Source organism: Pungitius pungitius, chromosome 7 (assembly GCF_949316345.1).
Source record: "Pungitius pungitius chromosome 7, fPunPun2.1, whole genome shotgun sequence".
Lineage (NCBI taxonomy): Eukaryota > Metazoa > Chordata > Actinopteri > Perciformes > Gasterosteidae > Pungitius > Pungitius pungitius.
The window spans coordinates 18,547,236-18,568,773 of NC_084906.1; the positions used below are offsets into that span (position 1 = coordinate 18,547,236).

Below are 21,538 nucleotides of genomic sequence, written 5' to 3' on the forward strand. Positions count from 1 at the left end.
CGAGCGGCGTTTGTTGTGGCGCCAGCACCTGACGCCCGACCAACGCAATGGAGAGCAAGAGCTTGACATTGGCCACAGCAACAAAAGCATTGTCAGTCCGGACCCCCGAGGAGATCAATTTGCTCCCCTCCGGTCGCAGGCCTTTCAGCGGGGTTGAATAGGGGACAAAAGGGGCCTGTCGCAGCGGCAGGAGGCTCCGCGACGTTTCTGTAGCGGGGTGTAAAGACAAACAAATCACTGGGATGAGACGTGGCCTTGTTGTTGCAACGAGCCGGTGATTTACACCTGGATCACTCAGGCTGATATGGGATAATTACTTTGGGACTAACAGTTTAGAGAGCCAGTGTGTTTGTGTGTGTGTGTGTGTGTGTGTGTGTGTGTGTGTGTGCGCGCGCGTGTGTCCGTCCGTGCATGAGCGAGGGAGCTTGAAGGCCAGTGTTGAGTTTCACTCGTGTTTTAGAATTGTGGGTTCGAGTCGACCTCGCTGTCCTCAAAAATAAGAAACAACGATGTTGACAACTGTGGCTGCAGCAACTTCATTGAATAATCTGACTTTCTCTGCTAATCGAGAAAATATCAAACAATTTCCAGGGCCATGGCTGTTTCAGAGTGCAATGTAACATCTTTAAGCCAATAACAGTTACAAAATTAAAAAAAAATCTCAAAACAACTCATTTGGATATTTGACATGCTGGACCTGGAATTTTTTTTGTTGTAATGTTTTTAATGTGAAAGTATATTAATTATTCCCACATTGCCTGTTTGTATTGGATGAATCTCTACAGCAGAACTTGAACCTTCTGCACCAGAGAAAGTGGTGAGCGACCTGAACAACCCGCAGGTAACCTGCCTCAACACCGCAGATCATTTCATTGATGACGTGATTCAAAGAAACAAAGTCACGTGTTGATGAATTCCAACTCACGTCAGATTAAATGTTTCCAAGGTCACTGGAAATCATTGTTTAAGAGGAAAAAGTTGCACAAATGAATCCTTTCACATAGACAGACATTGACACTTGACAAAGAAAAAAAAAAGAGTAAAGAGTGGGACTTCAAATGCATATTGGGGAAAAACATGGGAGGAAACAAGAAGAAAAGAAGAAAAAAAAATCGTTGAACGGGTTAATTTTGAGTCATACCGGGCTCAGAGAAGTAGAAAAATTAGAAGAAGAAAAATTCCTCCGCCGTGGCGACACAGAGACAGAATACTTTAACTTTAGTTATTATTTCATCTTTTGCCCGTTGTAACGTGACGGATCACACCGAGTGATTCAAACGCGCTTACATCGGCGTCAAACACTCGCATTTGGAGAGAGGCGTGTACGTTTTCACCATCTTTTCAGCCCCGTCTCTAGATCCCCTCTGACTCCAGCGGAAGGATACGTGTTTTCGTTTCTTGGCTCGCAGTGACTGGTGAGCGCAGAGAGGTGGAAGACTTCTCCGGTACCGTGCGCGACTCCCACAAGTCAAATTGTGTATTTTAAAAGGAGTTTTTTTTTCTTTCTAACGTAACGGCTTGTGGAATACATGTTTTATAAATACTAAAATGTTGTAATTTTGGGCGCCGCAAGTAGTTTTCTCTTGTTTATTTATTTTTTACTGCGCGAGAGCCGTTTCCAGCCGAGACTCTTTTTTTTTTTTTTTTTTTGAGAACTGAAAACGTCCCCGGGAGACAACTCCACTTCGTGCTGGCGACCTTATGTGGATTTTACAGAAAAAATGGAGCAGATCCCCGGTTTCTCCTCGGGCAAATCACTAGTCTTCGTCTTCTTTTTCATTCATCTCTCTTCAGGTAAGTAGTTAAAAACAAAACAAAAACTGCGCTGTTATTTCGTTCGTGTTGGCTCGCGCATCTGCGGGACACAGCATCTCCCCACGCGCACGCCGGTTGAGTCACTTTAATGGCAGAAAAAAAATGTGACTTTTTGGGGGGAAAAAAGAAGTAAAAACCAAACTCAAGCCAGAAAGTACTCAATAACTGAAGGCTTAAGTTATGTATAAAAAGCATTTACCGCGAGCGTTTTATGTCGCGAGCGCGTCGCCTCCGCTGCCGACGGTACGTTGACGTTAGCTTAAAGTTAACACACGCTAGCTGACTTTACGTTACTGACGTCGCACCCTTTTTTTCTACGCGTTTTGCTCTCGTGTCACCCATTACGTTTTACCGGCGACCTCTCACAGCACATCGCCACACGTCCCGTTTCGAAAGGGTTAGGGGTCTGGTTTAGGCCGTGAGATTCCCGCTGCTGAGGGGCTCCGTGGGAGCCGAGCCGCACCGCTGCCCAGATGTTGAGCAGCGAGAGCAGGATAAATAATTCAAAATGGACACATGGTCATGTTTAGAATTAAAGGGAGCTGACGGCAATGAAGCAGAGCACACGTGTGTGTTTCGGGAATTGGGAAATAAATGTGATATTTAAAGAAAAAGTAGGATAGAAGAAATTGTCCTAATCACTCAACTCAGGTGTTCAATGCGTTTACCACAGCATATGTGTGGATAACTGAGTTTCTAGTGAAGTACTTCATGAAGCACTAATTGCTTTGTAATGATAAGAGGCCGGTAGCAGGTCCTAGAGCACACAGGCTGGTGGATTAGGAAAGACTCGATGAGTGAAAGGTTCTTTTGAAATTACATTGCAAAGACCAAACATTGTAAAATATAAAGGAGCTCACAGTGTGTGCGTTTTTGTGTGCATTAATCATAGTAATGCTTGTTCTAAACCTGTGCTTCTCAATACACAGGTGCATGGACATTGTACAGTTTTTCTGATTAAGATAACATTATTGATTTCTTCGGGACCAGTACTCTAGCGAATGCAATGTTGAAAACTTCATTTTGAGTGTACCTTGCTAATTAGATCTCTGCCATGACTTTCATTCCCACGGATTTTTCGACTCAGAGAAATGTGCAGCCTTTTAAGCCTTTATGTAATGGTGCCACAGCAGGGAAAATGTGTTCATCTCCCATCTTGCTCTCTTTTTGCCTTTTTAGCTCAGAGTAGAAACATGCATGCAGCTTGCTATTCTTTCTCACGTTTTTTTTTTCACGGACTATCGGTGACTTGTGAACAGAGAAGTTACACAAAAGAAGAAAAGACAATGAAAAAGTGCTGCAGGCAGTGCAAGGAGAGGCAGTGGAATGTTGTTGGTGTTTGACATTCCTCCCTCCCTCTCTGCTTAGCCTCTCTCTCACACACACACACACACACACACCGCCACACACATACTATATGCACCATGATTTTATTTTTCTTTCCCTCTTTTCTATACTTATTCATCCTTTGTTCCACTAATGTTTGCTTTGTGGTTGCCGTAGCGACGGCGGCACTTTCGCCAGAAAATTAGGTCCTCGCGGCTTTTGCGTCGGGCGCGAAGGCGAACCGCTTTGAGGTGCACCTCTTAGTGTCCGTCACTTGGTGTCCGCTGCACGCACAGGAGCTTTCACTCAGGGATGTCACAAATACTTTGCATTTTCAACATCTTTCAATGCAGTGATTCTATAGAGGTGATGAAGTATGCCCATACATACAAGGTATGAGTTAAAGTTATTTACTGTTCCTTTAGTTTTGCAGGTATCATTCGTGGACTCCTTCCTTCTTTGCAGTGGACTTTGTTGGTTTCTTGGAGGATACGGCGACGAACAGCGCATGAACAGTAACGCCTTTTTTGCGTGCTCATGGCCCGAGCGCCGTCTGACAAGGCTCGCACCATCTGCGGAGGCCCGCGCCACAGCGCCCCGCGTGACTATAAACAAAGCTTAAAGCTTAAAGCTGAACATCCAAATAGTTGGAACACTGCGCTGTATGAGCCACTGTGATCACAGCTTGTGATGTGTGAAAAGCGCAAATGGTTTATTTTGACAGGATGGCACTGAATAAGGTGTTGTTTACCTTAATGACATAACGATGGTTTGAGACTTACCCAAAATGCAACAGCCACCTGTGGCCTGCATTCTCTACCTCCAGTTTACAATTATTTGTATTTACGATTGATGAATATTGCTAACAAAACTGTAAAAAATGTCACTGTTTTTGTAGGATCTGCAAACAGCTGAACATAAAAAAAAATATTTTTCTCCTTTTCAACTATACACAACAACACACGTCACCGAGGACATCGAAGGAGCAGTTTGACCACACTCCTGTGGCTTTGATTATCTGATCATGCATTATTCTTCTAAATGCCACAGGGCGTACAAACACATTGACTGTGAAGAACCCAAAAGACATTGAATGTGACCCGGTGCAACCGGCAGAAAGCCATAACTCAACCTCTGGCTTTTATTGTCCAAAGGACATCACAGTGTCTCTGTCTTTTTCTTTTTGCTCAATGTCACTAAACTCTGACTGAAAAAGGTGTTTTGGGGCACATTCTTAAACTACCAGAGACGTTGGCATTTGGCATCAAGTTTCCGTGGTTTGCTTTGCTGTACGAGACACGTTGCTAAAGTCTTCTTTCTCAAAAAGAACACATGCTTTATTTGCTATTCAATCATAATTTCAGGTCTGTAAAAGCCCCTCGGTGGTGATGAGGGAACTGTGTGCCGCACAGTGTCGTAGTTGATTGTCTTTCTGGATCTTGACGGAGCGTAGGTGCCATCATTGCGGCAAGCGACATAGCGTTGCCCCTATGGCGTGGGCAGGCGGATCGTCGCACATATTTGCCCGGTGCAAACGGCAGACAGCTGACACGAGTGTGCATATCCATTTGCGCGTGTGTTGGTGCATGTGCCGCTCTGTGAATATGAACCGACAAAGGGCAGCAATTGTGCCGCCCATGGTTTACTTGCATTTGACCCAAGCTGGGGGACGGGTGTGAAATGTGATTTATCTGCACCATGCTTCGCCATGTGCTTCGGCATGTTGCGTGAAGACAAAGATATTTATTGAGTCGCCCACACTATTGCGTTATTTACTGACCACCAGCTCATCCCACTGCCTTGTGGCTGTTGTATTATTGTGTCTTTGTCATCTTATCTCACATCGGTTAGCTGTAACCTCAGCACGATCATTCAGCCGTAGCGCCTGTGCTCGCGTTTCAGGTTATATTCAGTTCGGTCTTCTCCACCCTTTTTGATTGGTAGTTTAGTCCAACAGCCGGGCCTCCAACCGTGGGTCGCTCCGGCACATGTTGGTTGCGTCGAGAGTGAGTAGTAACGTGCCTGCCTGAATGAGTCAGTGCATGGACGTGGGTGTGTGTCACTGACACACAAGCTCCAGATGCATTTGTCCACGCAGCGTGTATTGGTTTGGATTTGACTTAAACTTGAAGACCTACCCGTACGGTCTTGGCGTTGAAATGCATGTCAGACAGAGTGGAAGTCACAGTCAATGGCCTGCGTTGCCATTTTGGTTGGCTGTGCTAACCGAGCAGCAGAGCCGGCTCCACCAGTTTTCTCTCCTTTTTGACTTTGATCCTCCTGCACTGAATAAATACCAGTCAAAGTGTGAGTGAAGTTCGGTACATGCCCTGCGTGAACCACCTGCCCTGTTTCTATAGGAGGTGGTGCTTGTGGCTGTGAAGGTCGAGGGGATTACAGAGCCATCGTGTCTGCACTGTTGAACAGGTTAGCAAATTAACTGGGAATTACTGCGACCTGCATTCCTTGGTCAACGCAGCCCCGTAATCCTGGAGACGGGCGGAGCAAAGGGCCACGCAGTTTGACATTTAAGATTTTCCAGACAAAAAATGTTAGCTTTGGTGAGGCTGTTTTCTATGAATCTCTGCTCTCCGTGAGCCTTGAAAGAATCTACATTTTGTCAGAAGAAAGGCAAACCATGTATATGAGAAAATAATTCTCATTTCGAGGTAGAGCTTGGCCATGGTTAATGGCGTTTCAATTCTGGTACATGAATGAATAATAAATCATATTTCTTTAGACCTGAAAGGAAGTTAGTCGTTGTACTATGTGTGTTTCATTATTCGACCAAGGGAAAGTCCCTGCATTGGTATTGTCTGTTCTACTCTCCCCATTTCTGTCTTCTGTCTGACACACACACACACACACACACACACACACACAGAGCCAGCATGCCAGCACATTCAGATGAGACTCTCCCAACTTCTCCCAGTAATTACGACAGCGAGGCGACCGTCTCGTCTCATTTGGGAGGTTAGGGGGATAATTACTGGGGCAGTCTCAGTCTCATTTGCTCTCCGTCGTGCTTTCACTTTCAGCAACTCTGTCTCCAGTCTAGCTTTTGATGAACTTTCATGCGATTCACTCGTGAATTTCTGTGAGCCTGGGCTGGCGTTTGTTCACACGCTAGCCAACGTTACACTCACCAGAGCCAGCGCTTTCTGCCAGAAAGCCTTCATTTCAAACCCAAACGATGATATTTAAGAACCTGTCGGTTGCCTAATCCTTAGCAGAAAGAGCTCTCTATCGTTCTGCAGTTATCCAACAAGGGAGTTTGCTACTCCTTGAAGTATAAAAAAACATCCGATGCCTCGGCCTGTCGGCGAGTCATTAGTCACTCTGTCTCTGACAGTTGCTTCACCCAGATTGCACCGGGTCGCAGGGAACAAAGGATCGGAAACGGATCGGGTTTAATGCACCTACTATCGCATTTTAAAAACGTTTTGATTCGCCTCCGATAATAATCCAGTAGATCAACCTGAGACCATCTTTGTAATCACACGTCTTTGCTGTCAACTGTTTCAGACAGTATTCTGACTTCTTCTAAATTGACCCGGGCGACTAAAGCCTTAAAACCCACCCGTTCTGTTTGTCTAAAGTATGTGTGGGCCGGCAAAGCTCCCCTCAGGGGTAAGAAGTCTGGATCTGAGCATCGTTCCCCTCCTTCCACGCTGAGCTATGGGTATTTCATTGCTGTCACTGCTTGGCCTGCTGGATATAGAGGCCTGTACGGCAATTCCAGGAAACAGGGTCACTTCCTCACTCAGCGCGAACGACTTCCTGCCCTCCGCCGTGTGGATGTGTGCCAGGGCTCAGGGACTCCCATTCGTGTGTTAGCCTTTGTCTGTAGGTTGGTAATTACTTCCCCGTCTCAATCCTCAGCTATTAGCTCCAAAGCCCCATCTCTCCCTCCATCACTGCCCCCCCGCCCCCCACACGGGGGGCCCCACCCTCCTACGTCTACCGCAGCCTTTTCTTTTTCTCATCCTCCTTCTCCTCATGACACGGCTCGACCCCTCTCTCGGGACGCGCCACGGTGTCGGTGACAAAGCATCGGCGGGTGCTGAGGGAGGAACCGGCGTGATGCCGGCCGGGAACATACAACCTGACTCTCTCTGTCTGTCGACACAGTAACAGATTTGTGTTTTCCGTTTTTTTTTAAAAAGATCCTCACATTCAAATACAGAGTAAATAAAAAAGAGAGAGTTGGTTATATCAAAGTAGTTGCTGTTCTTCGCTGTTTGACAGCTCAATAAACATTTGTAGTAATGGCTAAATGAAAAGGAAACAATAATTATGCCCAAGAGTCGTTTAAATAATCATGAAACAAAACCATGAGTCTACAGCCGCACTAACGTCTGCTTTCAACATGCCAACGCCGTCACAATAACAATGTCATATATTTAGCAGAACATAAATTTGTTTACAGTATAGAGGCGAGTTTTTTCATCGACCACAAATTAGCTTTGCTAATACATTTTTGTAACTTGAGTGTCCCAAAACCCGCGCTAACTTCTATAACTCATTTCTCTATGTTTGCTGAATAAAGGGAGCAAATGGCCATTGACACTAATGGAAATGCAAAGGAAGTACAAGTTTTTTATTTTTATGTATGACTTCTATCATTATCATTTTATGAGATGTACTAAAAGCTGCTCAGAGGTATTTAAAATAGATCACAGATCATCATTCCTTCTTAATATCCCTGTATATTAGTATCTGTATATATGTATCGTGTATATACATATATTTAAAATGGCTATGTTCCTTCTTGAAGAAGTGTCCTCTGATCATTGTTCTGTGGCTTTCGGGCCTGCTGTCTGCTGATGCGTTGATAGACTTATAACACCCCCCCCCCCCCCCCCCCCCCCTGTCTGGAATCCAAACGGGGACTTTGTGGTTAAACATCTTCTGTTATATTTAGCTTTGGGCCTTTTTGGCTTTGTTAATTTTTTTTTTTTTGTTAAAAAAACTGCTGAATGGAAACATACGTGTTGCACCCACCCCCACCTTTAGCACCCGTGGCGTCCTCTCTCACCGTGCTCCAACCTCTCACCTCACTTATAGAAAACTGCTCTGCATGACAGCTTTTTTTTGTGTGTTTTGTGTCCATTTTGCCCAGACACTAGTTTGAAATGTGTATGTAAAAGATGTAATTTATAAGAGAATTGTTATGATAAACGTGAATCTGGATCTGGATCTGCTACGACTTGGATGACCTCTCGAATGTTTCCATGCAGCCCCACATAGAAACACGTTCTTCCATTGCCACATCTGCATACTGAAACTCCCAGCAGAGCGTCTCATCTTTGTTAACATTTTTTTTAGTAAGTAGCCTGAGAAGAACTTTTTTTTTAGTGCAAGACAGATCACGTTAGTGTTATAACGTTGAATTCACTGACGAAAGTTTGAGAAAAGCACCTCCACATCTGTGTTTAAAACTCTCATTTTTCATGCACAATATGGCATCTTTTCAGATACATCTTTCACCAGCAGGAAACACACGTCTCTCCTCCCAGTCCCTCCAGACTGCAGACCTTGTAAATCTCTTGCTTTTGTGTTGCTTTTTGTTCTCCACTTAACTCCTCTCGTCTCCCTTTAGTTTGACACTCTCATAAACAAACGCAAGCAGAACGACGCAGTGGTGCGGAGTATAAAAAAATAAATCAAAGTGGGCATTTGATCAAGAATGGTCCAAATCATTGGCTCTCAGTGGGTCCACTATCCGTGTGCTGGTCCTCGGCTCACACGTCCGCCTGTAGCGTCAGTGTTGGCTTTGTCTATTAAGGGCCTTATCAAGGCTGCCATTCCTGATAGATCTCCTGTTGATAGTGAAGTGTGAGAACAGCCAGGTGGAGAGGATGCAATGCTGTTGGTATGAGCATGTATCGCGGCACGCCGCTTTGGAAATGTCAAGGTGTGGGAATCGCTCTGCTTTGTTTAACTTTTAGAGAGAAGACTGATTCCCGGGGTACTCTGTCTGTGTGTGTGTGTGTGTGTGTTTTTCAAAATTGCGCAATAGCAGGCGGCCGTCCCAAATCTGGTAAGATCATTGTGTACGGCATGACGACAGCGTGCATGGGAAGCTCGTCAAACCAGTCGGTGAATCAGTCTCTGTTTCCGGTCTGGGCTGTCATGCATTTATGATTTCGATCCCTCTGCCTTATGCATTGGTCCTCCTTTCCCCCTGGCATCACTCTTGTTTTTTTTTTCTTTTTGGTCCTGATTTTGCCATTGTCTGTTGCTAAAATGCCAAGATTTACGCAACCTACTCAGTCGTCTAATTATGTCCCCTTTGTGATTTATTCACTAGCAGCGGAAATATGTTTTTGAATATCATTTTTGACCGTGATCAAAACCAAAAGCGAAAGTTCCACTCCGTCACGAGTCAAACCGCACTTTGGAGTGGATTTCTGTCTGTCTGCGTTTTTGATGTTGTGTATGCACCCTTCGACTCATGCTTCAATAGACTGGCCGACTGTGCGGTTGGGCTCATTGAGGCAGCAGCCCGTGTGCGTGCTCGTTGGAATTATGAATTTCACAGTGGTTTATGTACGGAATCCCCGTGTCTAATGGACTATGCCTGTCAGCCCAGGTCCAAGGCGATATATTCTCTGCCCTCGCTCTCTCACTGGACCGCTTCGCAGTCGCGGAAAAATGCACCACAAAATAATTTAAAGTTAAAGAAGAAGTTTAAAGAATAGTTGGTGTCTCCACAAATGCCCCTCCGCTCGAGTGACAACGTGATTAATAGAGTCGCACGAAGTAACATCGCTCAGCGCACTTCCTGTAATGCAATGACTGGTGAACATTGTTGGCGTTTCTTTGAAATCAGCTGACCTAACCGCACAGTCTTGCACACAGAGTGCCGTTCGGCCCGGGAGGGGCTTTATCGACATGTGAGGCTGAAACAATAATTAAAAAATAAAGTTAAAATAGCAATATTGACACAGTGATTTATGGTGTTTCTAATTTATCTCACAAAGACACTCACTTAACAAACAGCAGTTTCCTTCATTGAGAACTGAGGACACCGCACTCGATGTCGGGCCGGCACGCCGTGCCTGCAAGTGTTTCATTGGCGGGTAGACAGTTGTGCTTTGTTGTCGTTGCCGTTCGGTTTAATTTGCGTCCGTCCCATCCGGCCGCCCTACGACCGCAGTCCGATTTCAGGTATAGCATCTAAACGCGTGTGAGTGCTTAGATTTGCCTCAGCATTAAATGGTCAAGTTTAGAATATTGCCAATATGAGAAGTGTTGAGCATATCAAGCACCCCTCTGGTTTCCCGCTCTCATAACTCTTCCCTTGTCTCTTGCAGCTCTACAATGTATGGATGATAAGGCGCCTTGTGTCAACAACGCGACATGTCTGACCTTCAGCAATGGCACCGAGTACTGCAGGTAAGGTCACCTGGGACCGAACACGCCGGCACTTCAGCTGAACTCGTACTGTCACCAACACTCGAACGAAATGGGGGGGGGGGCTTGGATGTGAAACAGAAATAGGATTTTTTTTCGATCAACCCGGCCTGAGGTTTGGCTCAGGCACGGAAGGGAGAATAAAAGACTGCTCTGTCTGACAAAGTACACCAGTACTGGGAACAATACCAATACACACATTTCCACCTCCAAGATGCTATTTAGGACATTTCAGGGGGTTTTGTTACATGCTCTCTTGTTGCTCTAGAATTAATAGCTCGGGGTGTTGCCAACATTTGACTGCCTGCTGATTTGTTGTTCCTGCGGGATGCCGAGACGATGACGAGACACCTCTGTTACGTGAGAAAGTATCTGTCCGATAGATGAGAAGAAAAAAAACGATCTAAAACGTGGTCATTTTATCAAAAAAGACACGTAGGCTACCCGTCTGTTCATTAGTGCGCCCCTTTTTTTTTCTTCTTGTTGGAGCATGGCGTGTTGTTACGGTAACTTGAAACAACCTGCGAGTCGGCGGTGAAATCAGGTCATTAAGGGGAAACGTACCGCAGTGAGAAGGAGAGCGGTGGCCTGTGTGATTTCTGTCTTCCGCTCTCCGGCGGCTTAGCCCGGTTTGTAATTAAGACTCCTTCTATCTTCTTAATTACATTGCCGCTCCCGAGCCAAAGTCCCACTGAGAACGCACCGGAGCTGGTTCATGAAGCTGCTCGTGTTTCATCAAATGCGATGTGAATCGCACTGCGCGTCTGTTCCCACCGCTTTTGGAATTTCAACGCTCTTGACGCAAAAGGGAAGCATAACGCAACGTTCCTTAATCAGTGCTTGACATTCCGCGTCTAATTGAAGGTCAGATAGCTGCAGGTGCAAGCCGGCTCATCGCCTCTGCGCGGCCCCCGTGCGGCAAAAAAAAAAATCAAGGCCTAATCTTTCAGACAGTTATTGCAATATTGTGGTTAGGATTTTCAACCGCCGCATATGAGCGGTGGCTGCGAGCTGGTCAGTGGAGCGCGCTGGCGTGGTGCACAAACATGCACAAAGAGGCACGGCTGTGTCAACAATCAAAACGGAGAGGCTTGTGTTTTAACACACACACACAGAGGAAGAGAGAGAGGGTGACTGTTCACTTCTGAGGTACACATCACCACAATCTTTATTTACAATTTTAAATGCTAAATAACGAGATTGCATTTGTTAGAAGCTGTGCGCTAACTAATAAGTGTGGTATTTCCTGGCCCTCTTTCTCAGCCTTGCTGTCTCCATTCCTGAGGTCTTAGTTTATTTTGATATGAATGAAATGATGATATTGCTGATAATAAACAGCAGGGTGGCCTTTTGCCCTGAAGACATACAGAGAAGAGTCTCTCTACTCAGTCAGCTGACAGAGCGCAGGCCTGCTGTTAGACTGATTAACTGGCCAGTCCATTTTTTGTTCACAAGTAAACATGAACTACACACACACACACACACACGCTCACACCAACGCACGGCCTTGCCCTTGTCTGGTCTGCATGGCCCTCTGTGCAGCGGATGAAAAGACTCATTGTGTTCAAATTAAATTATGTGTTTATTAGTGTCCTCCTCGTATTAAAGGCAGCCGGCTGTAAGTCAACAGTTACTCTGGCCCTTTTGGCTCGGACCCGCCTGATGACGTCACAGGGCTCACACCCGGGGTCACACCGGGAGTGACAGTGTAATTAAACTGTTAATTAGTTTTCACTGCCGACCACTGTGGGACAGTGACATTTATTTCTTAAGGTATTTTACAGATTTCCAAGTCAACGATTAACCTGCTTTTTTTTTTTTAACGCTGGGAGCGGGAAGGAAGAGCGCCATTTCCCTTTGTAAAAAATTGAGGAAAACTAAGGAAAAAGAATGTTCCTTCATTAATACAGCTGTTATTGGTTGATGTGCGTCATCAACGCTTTTGCAACACAATCTGCTTCTGTGCAACTGGAAAAACGTACAAATGAACTTCACACGGGTCGGTTTTACATCTCTAATGTCCTTTTTTAGGACATAAGAGATGTTTACATTTGAAACAGAGGGGGGGGGGAAAGACGATAGCTGGCGCTGCAGATGGCGCTGGGGCGTCTCCGTTTTGGACGTGAATCATTTTGTGAGAGTCGCTCAGTGCATGGGAGAGGTCGACCTGGCTGCCTGGCAGGACAGGGTGCGGGAAAGCCGTCTAACCGGTGGCCCCGCAAGCCACCGCGCTCGGTTGTGTGAGGTAAAGGCGTGTGTGTGTGTGTGTGTGTGTGTGTGTACTGAGCGTGTCTCTGTGTGGATTTGTGCGTGTCACCAGCCTGATGGGTGAGCCTTTTGTGACCTTTCGTCATTGCTGAAGGGATACGCAGCGCCTTTCTGGTAGGGGAATGAACGAAGGCCACGGACGCGGTCACGTGGAATCATGGCTGCCGCGGAGGAGAGCGCCGACAGTAAAGCCCCAAAAAGTGGGCGAGGTCGGTAGAGAACAGCCGCCACGGGAAGATGGCAGCAACGTCCGAGGTCAAGGTTATTTAACGGAATGTGTCAACGTAGAAATGAAATACATTTAGAGAAAGCGTCTGTAACGCACTACATGCGTTACTAAGATTTACTTAAATTAGCAGACACAAAATGATCTCATTTACATGTCTTCTCCCATCACGCGGCAACATGTCACCGCCTTTTCGTTTTGTTTGTTTGTTTTTTCAGCTTCGCCTTCTGTAAAGTGTCATCGGCCTTATTTAACGTGATCGCAGCCCGACATGTGGAGCCTTGTTCAGGGACTTAATACCTGAGAAGTCCGAGTGAGAGTGAGGCACATTAAGTTTGGAAACCCTGTTTTTCCTCCAGAACAAGATCTCTTTGTCCGCTGTTGGGCTCATGGTGCAAACTGATTAACTCTCCTTCCCTCTCCATGGCCCCTTGTTTTTCTTTTTTTTTCTCACTCTCTTTCTCCCTCGCAGTCCCTGTTCTGGCTTGACGTTTAATAAAAAAAGTTTTTTTGTTGTTGTTGTTGAGGGTTGAGAGTGCCTGCGTTGCGTAGACCTGCTGCCTGTTTGATCTGACAGGTAGAATTTGCCCGTCGGGGCAGACGCAGGAAGAGAAAAGAGGATGTCTCTTTTTCCAGGTAACCCGAGGAGGAATACCTCGGAGCACAACTCCTTACTAGATGAGAGAGCGACCTGTGCAATGCGGGGGTGGGGGGGACTGAAGGGGGGAGGGGGGGGGGGGGGGTGGTGGACAGAAAGGAGTGTAATTTTCTTCTCGCTACGCCTCCTTCATCAAACTGTCACTCATCCATCCATGCTTCTGTCCCTCCCTTTGCTTTAGGGATTTAGAAGCCTCTGGACACAACCCCCCCCCGACCTTCTCGACCCTTCCCCCCCCACAACCCTGTTACCCTCTCATGTTTATTATTGCGATACCTGCTTCATCTCTCCTTTGTGTGTTTGCAGAGCTTTGTTGAGGATCTTTTTTCCTTCCGGCCGTTGTTGCCTCGTCACCTCTCAGACGTGTGTGTTTTGGTTAAAAAGTTAAGCCCGCTCCGCTGCACACCACGCTCTCGCTCCTCCCAAGGCACAACCCCCCCCCCCCCCACACACACACACACACACAGGCATACCCCACGCACACTCAGGTTTGAAGTGGGTAAGGCATATGATCCCGACTAAAGTCAACAAAAGAGAGAGTAGGACACCGGAACCCACGGCTGTGATTTGCCGCTTTTACTCTGCAAAGACTTATCTCCTTCACACGCCGCTGTAGATTTGCTGTAGGCACCACAAGGATAAGAGTTTTCTTTGTGTATGGCTTTTCCGCAGGACCTGTCTGAGTGTCTGTGTGTTTATGTGTGTCTTAGAGGCACCTTGAGCCTGGGGTAAGTTCACATGATGGCACAGAGAGCTCTGAAATTAAGTTAAAGGGATTTTATTCTCATTGGAGCCTTGTGGCCTTTGAAGAGAGCACAGATGTTTCCCAACAGATAACAATGACAGTATTCTAAACATGTCATACCCTTGAGCTGATGAGGCTTATTTTCAGATGGCTAAAATAGATTTTAGTGCAGCTCCTGCCCACAACAGGACACTACTTACCTCAAGTGCTGGTATACTTGTATCTATTTACTGTTAGTGTGCCCCCATCTTTTGTAGGTCAAAGCACCTGAAAGATGCCGACTAGCCCTTCGATCGCATCGGGTTCCTAATTGAGTGTATGTTTGAGGAACAAAACAAGGAGATTGTAGAAATCGAATGTTCATCAATTGTTCAACCTGTGAAAAATGGTACTCACAATTTTCCGCTACCCCCAAAACAAACAAAGTGCACCGTAACACCCACAAACGGGCGGAGGAGCACCGGGAGAGTCTCGAGAGTCGAGAGAGGAAGCCTTTACAGACCGGCGGGGAATGTGGCGACCAGACCATAAACCCGCACACAGTGAGGTGACAAGTGGCTCTCCGTCACACATGGACAGAGACGCTGAGGGGTCGAAAGCCCCTCAGTTTAGTCATAAGTCCCACGGCCCGTGTGCAGGATATAGAGGAGTTTTAGCCCATCATCACTTGGTTACTTACAGAGAAGAACCAGCTCAGTAGAACAACAATCATCGCTTGTTTTTAGTTATTTTTCCATGAAACACATTACATTTGCTATTCAGTTGATTCAAAGTTTAATCAACTTATGTGGCGTAGGGAGCCATTTGTTACAGTCTTTCATTTGGAGATTCCACATGAAACAACTGCAGAAGCTGGATAATGACAGAACAACGTAGAGCGGCGCGCTGAGGGAGAAGGTTCCTTTGCTGTGTACCGCATCCACTCCGATGAGTCCTTTCACCGCATGTCCCTGGTTTGGACTCCACCCCGTTCTGCTCTACTTTTATTCTGTGTGCTTTTAGGTCTGGCTGCTTCTCTTTCTCTCTGAACATCTCGCTCTCTCATTACTTCTCCTAGCTTTTACTCGCTTTCTTTACTTCATTCTTCTCTCCCTGTCTTTCTTTCTGCGCAACTTCTAACATTGCTTTCGCACCGGCCCTGCCCGCCTCTAATGTTATTTCTACTGCCTCCGCTATAAAAAAATAAAAACTATGCTACCAAGTGGAGGGTGCCAAAAGAACAAACCACTAAAACGACATGGCTGCTAACGATTGTGAGTAGCGGATTCATAGTTTCCATCCCGCCTGAATATAACTCATAATCGGACCTACATTATATCTACACTCACCGGCCACTTTATTAGGTACACCTGTCCAACTGCTCGTTAACACTTAATTTCTAAGCAGCCAATCACATGGCAGCAACTCAGTGCATTTAGGCATGTAGACATTGTCAAGACAATCTCCTGCAGTTCAAACCGAGCATCAGTATGGGGAAGAAAGGTGATTTGAGTGACTTTGAACGTGGCATGATTGTTGGTGCCAGAAGGGCTGGTCTGAGTATTTCAGAAACTGCTAATCTACTGGGATTTTCACGCACAACCATCTCTAGGGTTTACAGAGAATGGTCCGAAAAAGAAAAAACATCCAGTGAGCGGCAGTTATGTGGGCGGAAATGCCTTGTTGATGCCAGAGGTCAGAGGAGAATGGCCAGACTGGTTCGAGCTGATAGAAGGGCAACAGTGACTCAAATAATCACCCGTTACAACCAAGGTGGGCATAAGAGCATCTCTGAACGCACAGTACGTCCAACTTTGAGGCAGATGGGCTACAGAAGACCACACCGGGTGCCACTCCTTTCAGCTAAGAACAGGAAACTGAGGCTACAATTTGCACAAGCTCATCGAAATTGGACAATAGAAGATTGGAAAAACGTTGCCTGGTCTGATGAGTCTCGATTTCTGCTGCGACATTTGGATGGTAGGGTCAGAATTTGGCGTCTACAACATGAAAGCATGGATCCATCCTGCCTTGTATCAACGGTTCAGGCTGGTGGTGGTGGTGTCATGGTGTGGGGAATATTTTCTTGGCACTCTTTGGGCCCCTTGGTACCAATTGAGCATCGTTGCAACGCCACAGCCTACCTGAGTATTGTTGCTGACCATCTCCATCCCTTTATGACCACAATGTACCCAACTTCTGATGGCTACTTTCAGCAGGATAATGCGCCATGTCATAAAGCTGGAATCATCTCAGACTGGTTTCTTGAACATGACAATGAGTTCGCTGTACTCAAATGGCCTCCACAATCACCAGATCTCAATCCAATAGAGCATCTTTGGGATGTGGTGGAACGGGAGATTCGCATCATGGATGTGCAGCCGACAAATCTGCGGCAACTGTGTGATGCCATCATGTCAATATGGACCAAACTCCCTGAGGAATGCTTCCAGCACCTTGTTGAATCTATGCCACGAAGAATTGAGGCAGTTCTGAAGGCAAAAGGGGGTCCAACCCGTTACTAGCATGGGGTACCTAATAAAGTGGCCGGTGAGTGTACATCTTAAGTGTTTTTCTATTTTATTTACCCACGTAGACCCGGCCTCTTTTCCTCTGTGGCTCTGGCTGATGTATAGGTTTCCATTGCAGACCTTTCCACACACTGCATTTACACTGAGACGGATCTGCGATGGGACAAATCACGTCTGAATTTCGAGGGACTTTTCCTTCATGCGGTTGAGGCATTTTTTTTTAAGGAGAGCTTTTAGCATTTCTGTCAGTAATTTACAAAATGTAAACCGCGAGTGACATTGAAAGGCGGTGAAGACGAGCCTGCTGATCCACAGGGATCCCTTTATTTCCTCTAACTCTAGTATTTCAATGCGTACAGCACCAGTGCCTCTAAAAACTCCTCTTTCCAGTGTACACCAGTAGCAGCGAATAAATGGTGTTGAGGCATTCTTCGCTGATAAGGTCACATGCTGTTTGCCCCCCCACCCCCTTCTGAGATGTATTCCAACGCGCGCAACCCGCTCTCTGGAGCTCCCGGCTGAGGCTCACCTCCGAGGTTCAAGGTGGTGCCGTCTGCGTCACTCCTGGGTCCGATATGACTGGCAACGCTCACCCGATTCATCCAGGGGATGAATGCGTATGAAGAGCCCGCTGTCATGAGTAACGCAGTGCATTGTTGTAAACCTCGTCTTTTTACGTCCACATCTGTGGCAATGGCAGTGATTTAATGTGTATGGACCGGCCCAACACTGCAGTTTCAAATCTTAAATCCCGTGACCTGGATTAAGAAATACTGTGTCGCTCTATTGGTGCCAGACGTCTGGCTTTTATTTTTTCTTCTCAAAATAATCCACCAGGCAGCTCTCAGCTAAGATTTCAACCACATAGCCGTGCATTGAATTGGCAAAAAAAAAAGCCAGCGGTAACATGTTCTGCACACACACAGGACTACAGTACACCGAATAGACCACCTATGCTCTAATCAAGCCAGGGAATGATCCAGGAATTGAAATCTGAGCCCGTTTATGCTCTCCCACAACTCTCACACGGTTTCTCTGGGATGGCCGCAGGGGGAAGAGCATGATGAAGTTATTAACCGTTGCCGAGGCCAGAATGGGTGGCTGGATGAGGAGGAGGAGGAGGAGGAGGAGGAGGAGGTGGAGAGGTAGGGAAAGAGATTTAGCACAAAAGAAAAGGGGGAATTGCAGATTGGAGGTGAGAGGAGAACGAGAGAGCATGGAGCTCGAGACGTAGGAATTAGAAATGAAAGACGTGGGAGACATTTACACGAGTTACTGCTCATTGAAACCCCCACTGCCGGCCAGCCAGGACAGGCAGAGGTCAGCATGAGGTAGAGGAGGAGGGAGAGAGGACGCAGGAGAAAAGGGGTGCAGAGAGAGAGAGAGAGAGAGTGAGGGAGGGAAGGGTGTGTGTGAGATGGGGCGGGGGGGGCGCTAATGTGGACCAGCTGTAGAAACCTGACACCTCCAGAGCGGGTTAGAGGTGGAAGAGTGAGAAAGGGAGGGAAAGAAGGGTTGCAGGAAATTGCACGGACGAGGAGAAAGATGGAAGGGAGGGAGGGGGGGGTTGGCAGGAGGAGAAAAAAAAAAAAGTCCTGATGGAGCAAAACAAAGAATCCCATAGATGACTTTGGCTGCAGAAAGACCCTCTCTGCTCCCATTTTCACCAAAGCAGAGCGGAGCATTCATCCGCGTGGGCAGATTCTTAACCCTTGTGGTGCCCGAGGAGTCACACTCCATCCCGTGTCGCATTCGGCGTGTCGGGTGTTCTCCTGCGCAGTGAGACACCGCTCCCTGACTACAGCCTTGTGTGGTGGTTTAGAATCTCATGATTATCTTTCTCGACTTCTTTTCACGCTACGTCTCTCTCTCTCTCTCTCTCTCTCTCTCTCTCTGAAGTGGATATACTTGGCTCTGAAAATACCTCTCACGTTCCCCCTTTTCTTTTTTTTATGCCAGAGAAACGTAAACCTGGTATTCACCTGGACACGGTGTCCTCCATGTGACGGCCCGCTAATGTGATGTATGTCCCGAGGCAGAGGGCCGTGTCATTGCTCCTTGAAGAAGGCTACGGGGGGGCGGAGAAGTTGTCCCGCAGAAGAAAGCTCTCCTAATTCCCACAACGGCCACCTTGTGATATCATGACCAAGCTGTGTTTGTGTTGGAAGAAGGGAGGGACGCCTTTGTGTTTGTGTGTGTGTGTGTGCGTGCGTGCGTAGGGGGTTGCACTGCAGACGCGCTGATACCGGGCACGGAGACAGGAAAGAGGGAGGGCGTCCGTGTCTAATCTGACGGTGTTGAGGTGGAGAGGCGTGGAGGCTTCTCTTTGAAGCTCCTACGTCATTAATCTGCCCGTTGCTTTATTTGTTTACCGTGGAGTAAATGCAAATGGCAGATTTTTACAGAATATGTCCGTGAGAGAAACTATACAATTTCGAAGATAAGGCTGCCAATATTCTATTGAACAAGAACTAAACAAAGGGTTTTCTGTCATAGTTCAAACCAGTATACAAAGAAAACCCATTGTTCAATATGATGGTATATCAGTTTTTTTTCCTGATTGCATTTGGCACACTGGGAAGTGGGAATTTGATGTCCGATGTTGTTTTGCAGTATCTTAGGCAGTCATCGGCGTAACTCACACGTCCTGCCGCGCAGAGAGAAGTCTCTCACGTGTGATTGATCGATGAGACGCTCTGCCTGGCATGATTCACGACTTCCCCCACTTTCCCAAGCGCTCATCACCTCAACATCTTCGAGCGGCTTTGGGGTGGAGTGGCCGACGATGAATAAAAGTAAAAGCGTGAGAGTGAATTTTAATTCAATTCCCACCTCCTGCGGTTCGTCTCTCGTTTTAAAATGGCTCACAACGCTGATAACTCACCCTATGTTTACGTCCAAGCATACATATCTATTTGGATTGATTATGAAAGAAGCTTTTGATTCCTCCCTGCCCGTGTGTGTGTGTGTGTGTGTTAGTTACTCCGTGGTGTATCCCTAGTGTTGTTACCTGAACCCCCCCTAGGGAGGCCGCTTTGGAGGGCCAGCATAAGAGGCAGCATGTCGCTCCATGGCCCACAGTCCCTAGACGGCGTGTCAGCCGTATGTCACACCGTGCAACAAGCGGCCAGATGAAAATAGCAGACACAGGAAATTACTCACTAACAAAATATCAACCCAAACCAAATGGTGTCGCACACACACACACACACACACACACAGAGGAGAAGTGGTGTGTTGAAGCGGGAGGGACCGAAAACAAGCGAGGAATAGAAAGTAACTAAAGGAGCTGTGTTTTTTGATGAGACCTCCCCCCTGCACATTGTGTAATGTTGTAATATCCTCCCCGCTGCTTGATATGTGGCTGAATCCCTTTGAACAGAGTAGAGAAATCGAAAGAAAAGGGTGGTGATGAATAAGTACGATGCAGTGCTGCTTTTCTTTAAGTCAAACACCGTACAGATACTTTAGTTTTACAGTGGAAACATTTTTGGAGAAATTACAACATTGGTCTGTTGCAGTGAATATTGTTCATCTTGTACATTGCCCAATGACTGGCTGGTGTTTTCCACGGGTTGTGTTTAGTTTGCTGCCAGGCTGCAGTCAACAACTTTCAGATAACTCCACCTTACATCCTTCTACTTTTTTACTTCTTCTTTTCCGTCACTGGCCCCGCGTTAACCCTTTCACCAGGCTCAGCTTCCCCCTTCTATCTCGGAGGGCTTATGGGACAACGGCTCAAGGGTTAGCGGATAACATCTTAAACAACAAGTCACGATGTCCCTGAGCAAGATAGAATGCTCCAACTTCTTCTTTCATGCATCTCATGGCGACTAATCTATAGTGTGTCTGTGCATTCTATGCATGACCGCGGCCCTTAAACCATTTAGCATTCATCGAACCAATGCGCCACCACTTTATCATTCCTGTACTCGCCTGTACCTACACCAATACGCCAGTGTTTTACCTCTGCTGCTTCATTCGTTTCTTTGATCTGTGCGTACTGCACAATTTAAGTACTGATGCTACGCTCTGCTATCAATGCCGCTGTCTGATGTGGTGCAGTGTGTGCACCAGACTGAAACTCACTCTTTTGTTTTGACTGTTTACCTGTCTGTCACGCAGACAAACACACAAACACACACACACACACGTACAAATGTCTTTTTTGTTTAATTCATCTTTCAACTGTATTGTCTGTATTGAGGGGGGATTAGGTTTAAATCATTGTGTGTGCCTTTGCGGTCGCCATCATTGATTTCTTTGTGTGTGTGTGTGTGTGTGTCCAGGTGTGCGCCAGGCTTTCTGGGTGAATACTGCCACCACAAGGACCCTTGTCACCCCAGCTTCTGCCTGAACGGTGGGGACTGCTCCGTGTCCATGTCAGCCGGCGTACCTGTGCCGGGGAGCGCCGCCTGCACCTGCCCCCTCGGCTACACCGGACAGCACTGCCAAACTCCCCAGAACTCCACCTGTTACCCCGACAACCCGTGCGCCAACAAGGGTGTCTGCGCCCTGCTGTCCCTCGACAAATACAAGTGTCACTGTCCCAGAGGATGGACAGGTGAGAT

At 46.7% G+C, this 21,538-nt stretch overlaps 1 protein-coding gene across 1 annotated transcript in view; it reads left to right on the forward strand.

Annotated features, from left to right (window-relative positions):
* Positions 1–1,333: 1,333 nt before the first annotated feature.
* notch2 (notch receptor 2) overlaps positions 1,334–21,538 on the forward strand; it is a 36,253-nt gene continuing 16,048 nt past the window's right edge. The window contains exons 1-3 of the mRNA XM_037469455.2: positions 1,334–1,794; positions 10,461–10,542; positions 21,257–21,531. Coding sequence (XP_037325352.2) covers positions 1,722–1,794; positions 10,461–10,542; positions 21,257–21,531 — 430 coding nt within the window. The 5' untranslated portion in view covers positions 1,334–1,721. The remainder of the gene's footprint in view (positions 1,795–10,460; positions 10,543–21,256; positions 21,532–21,538) is intronic.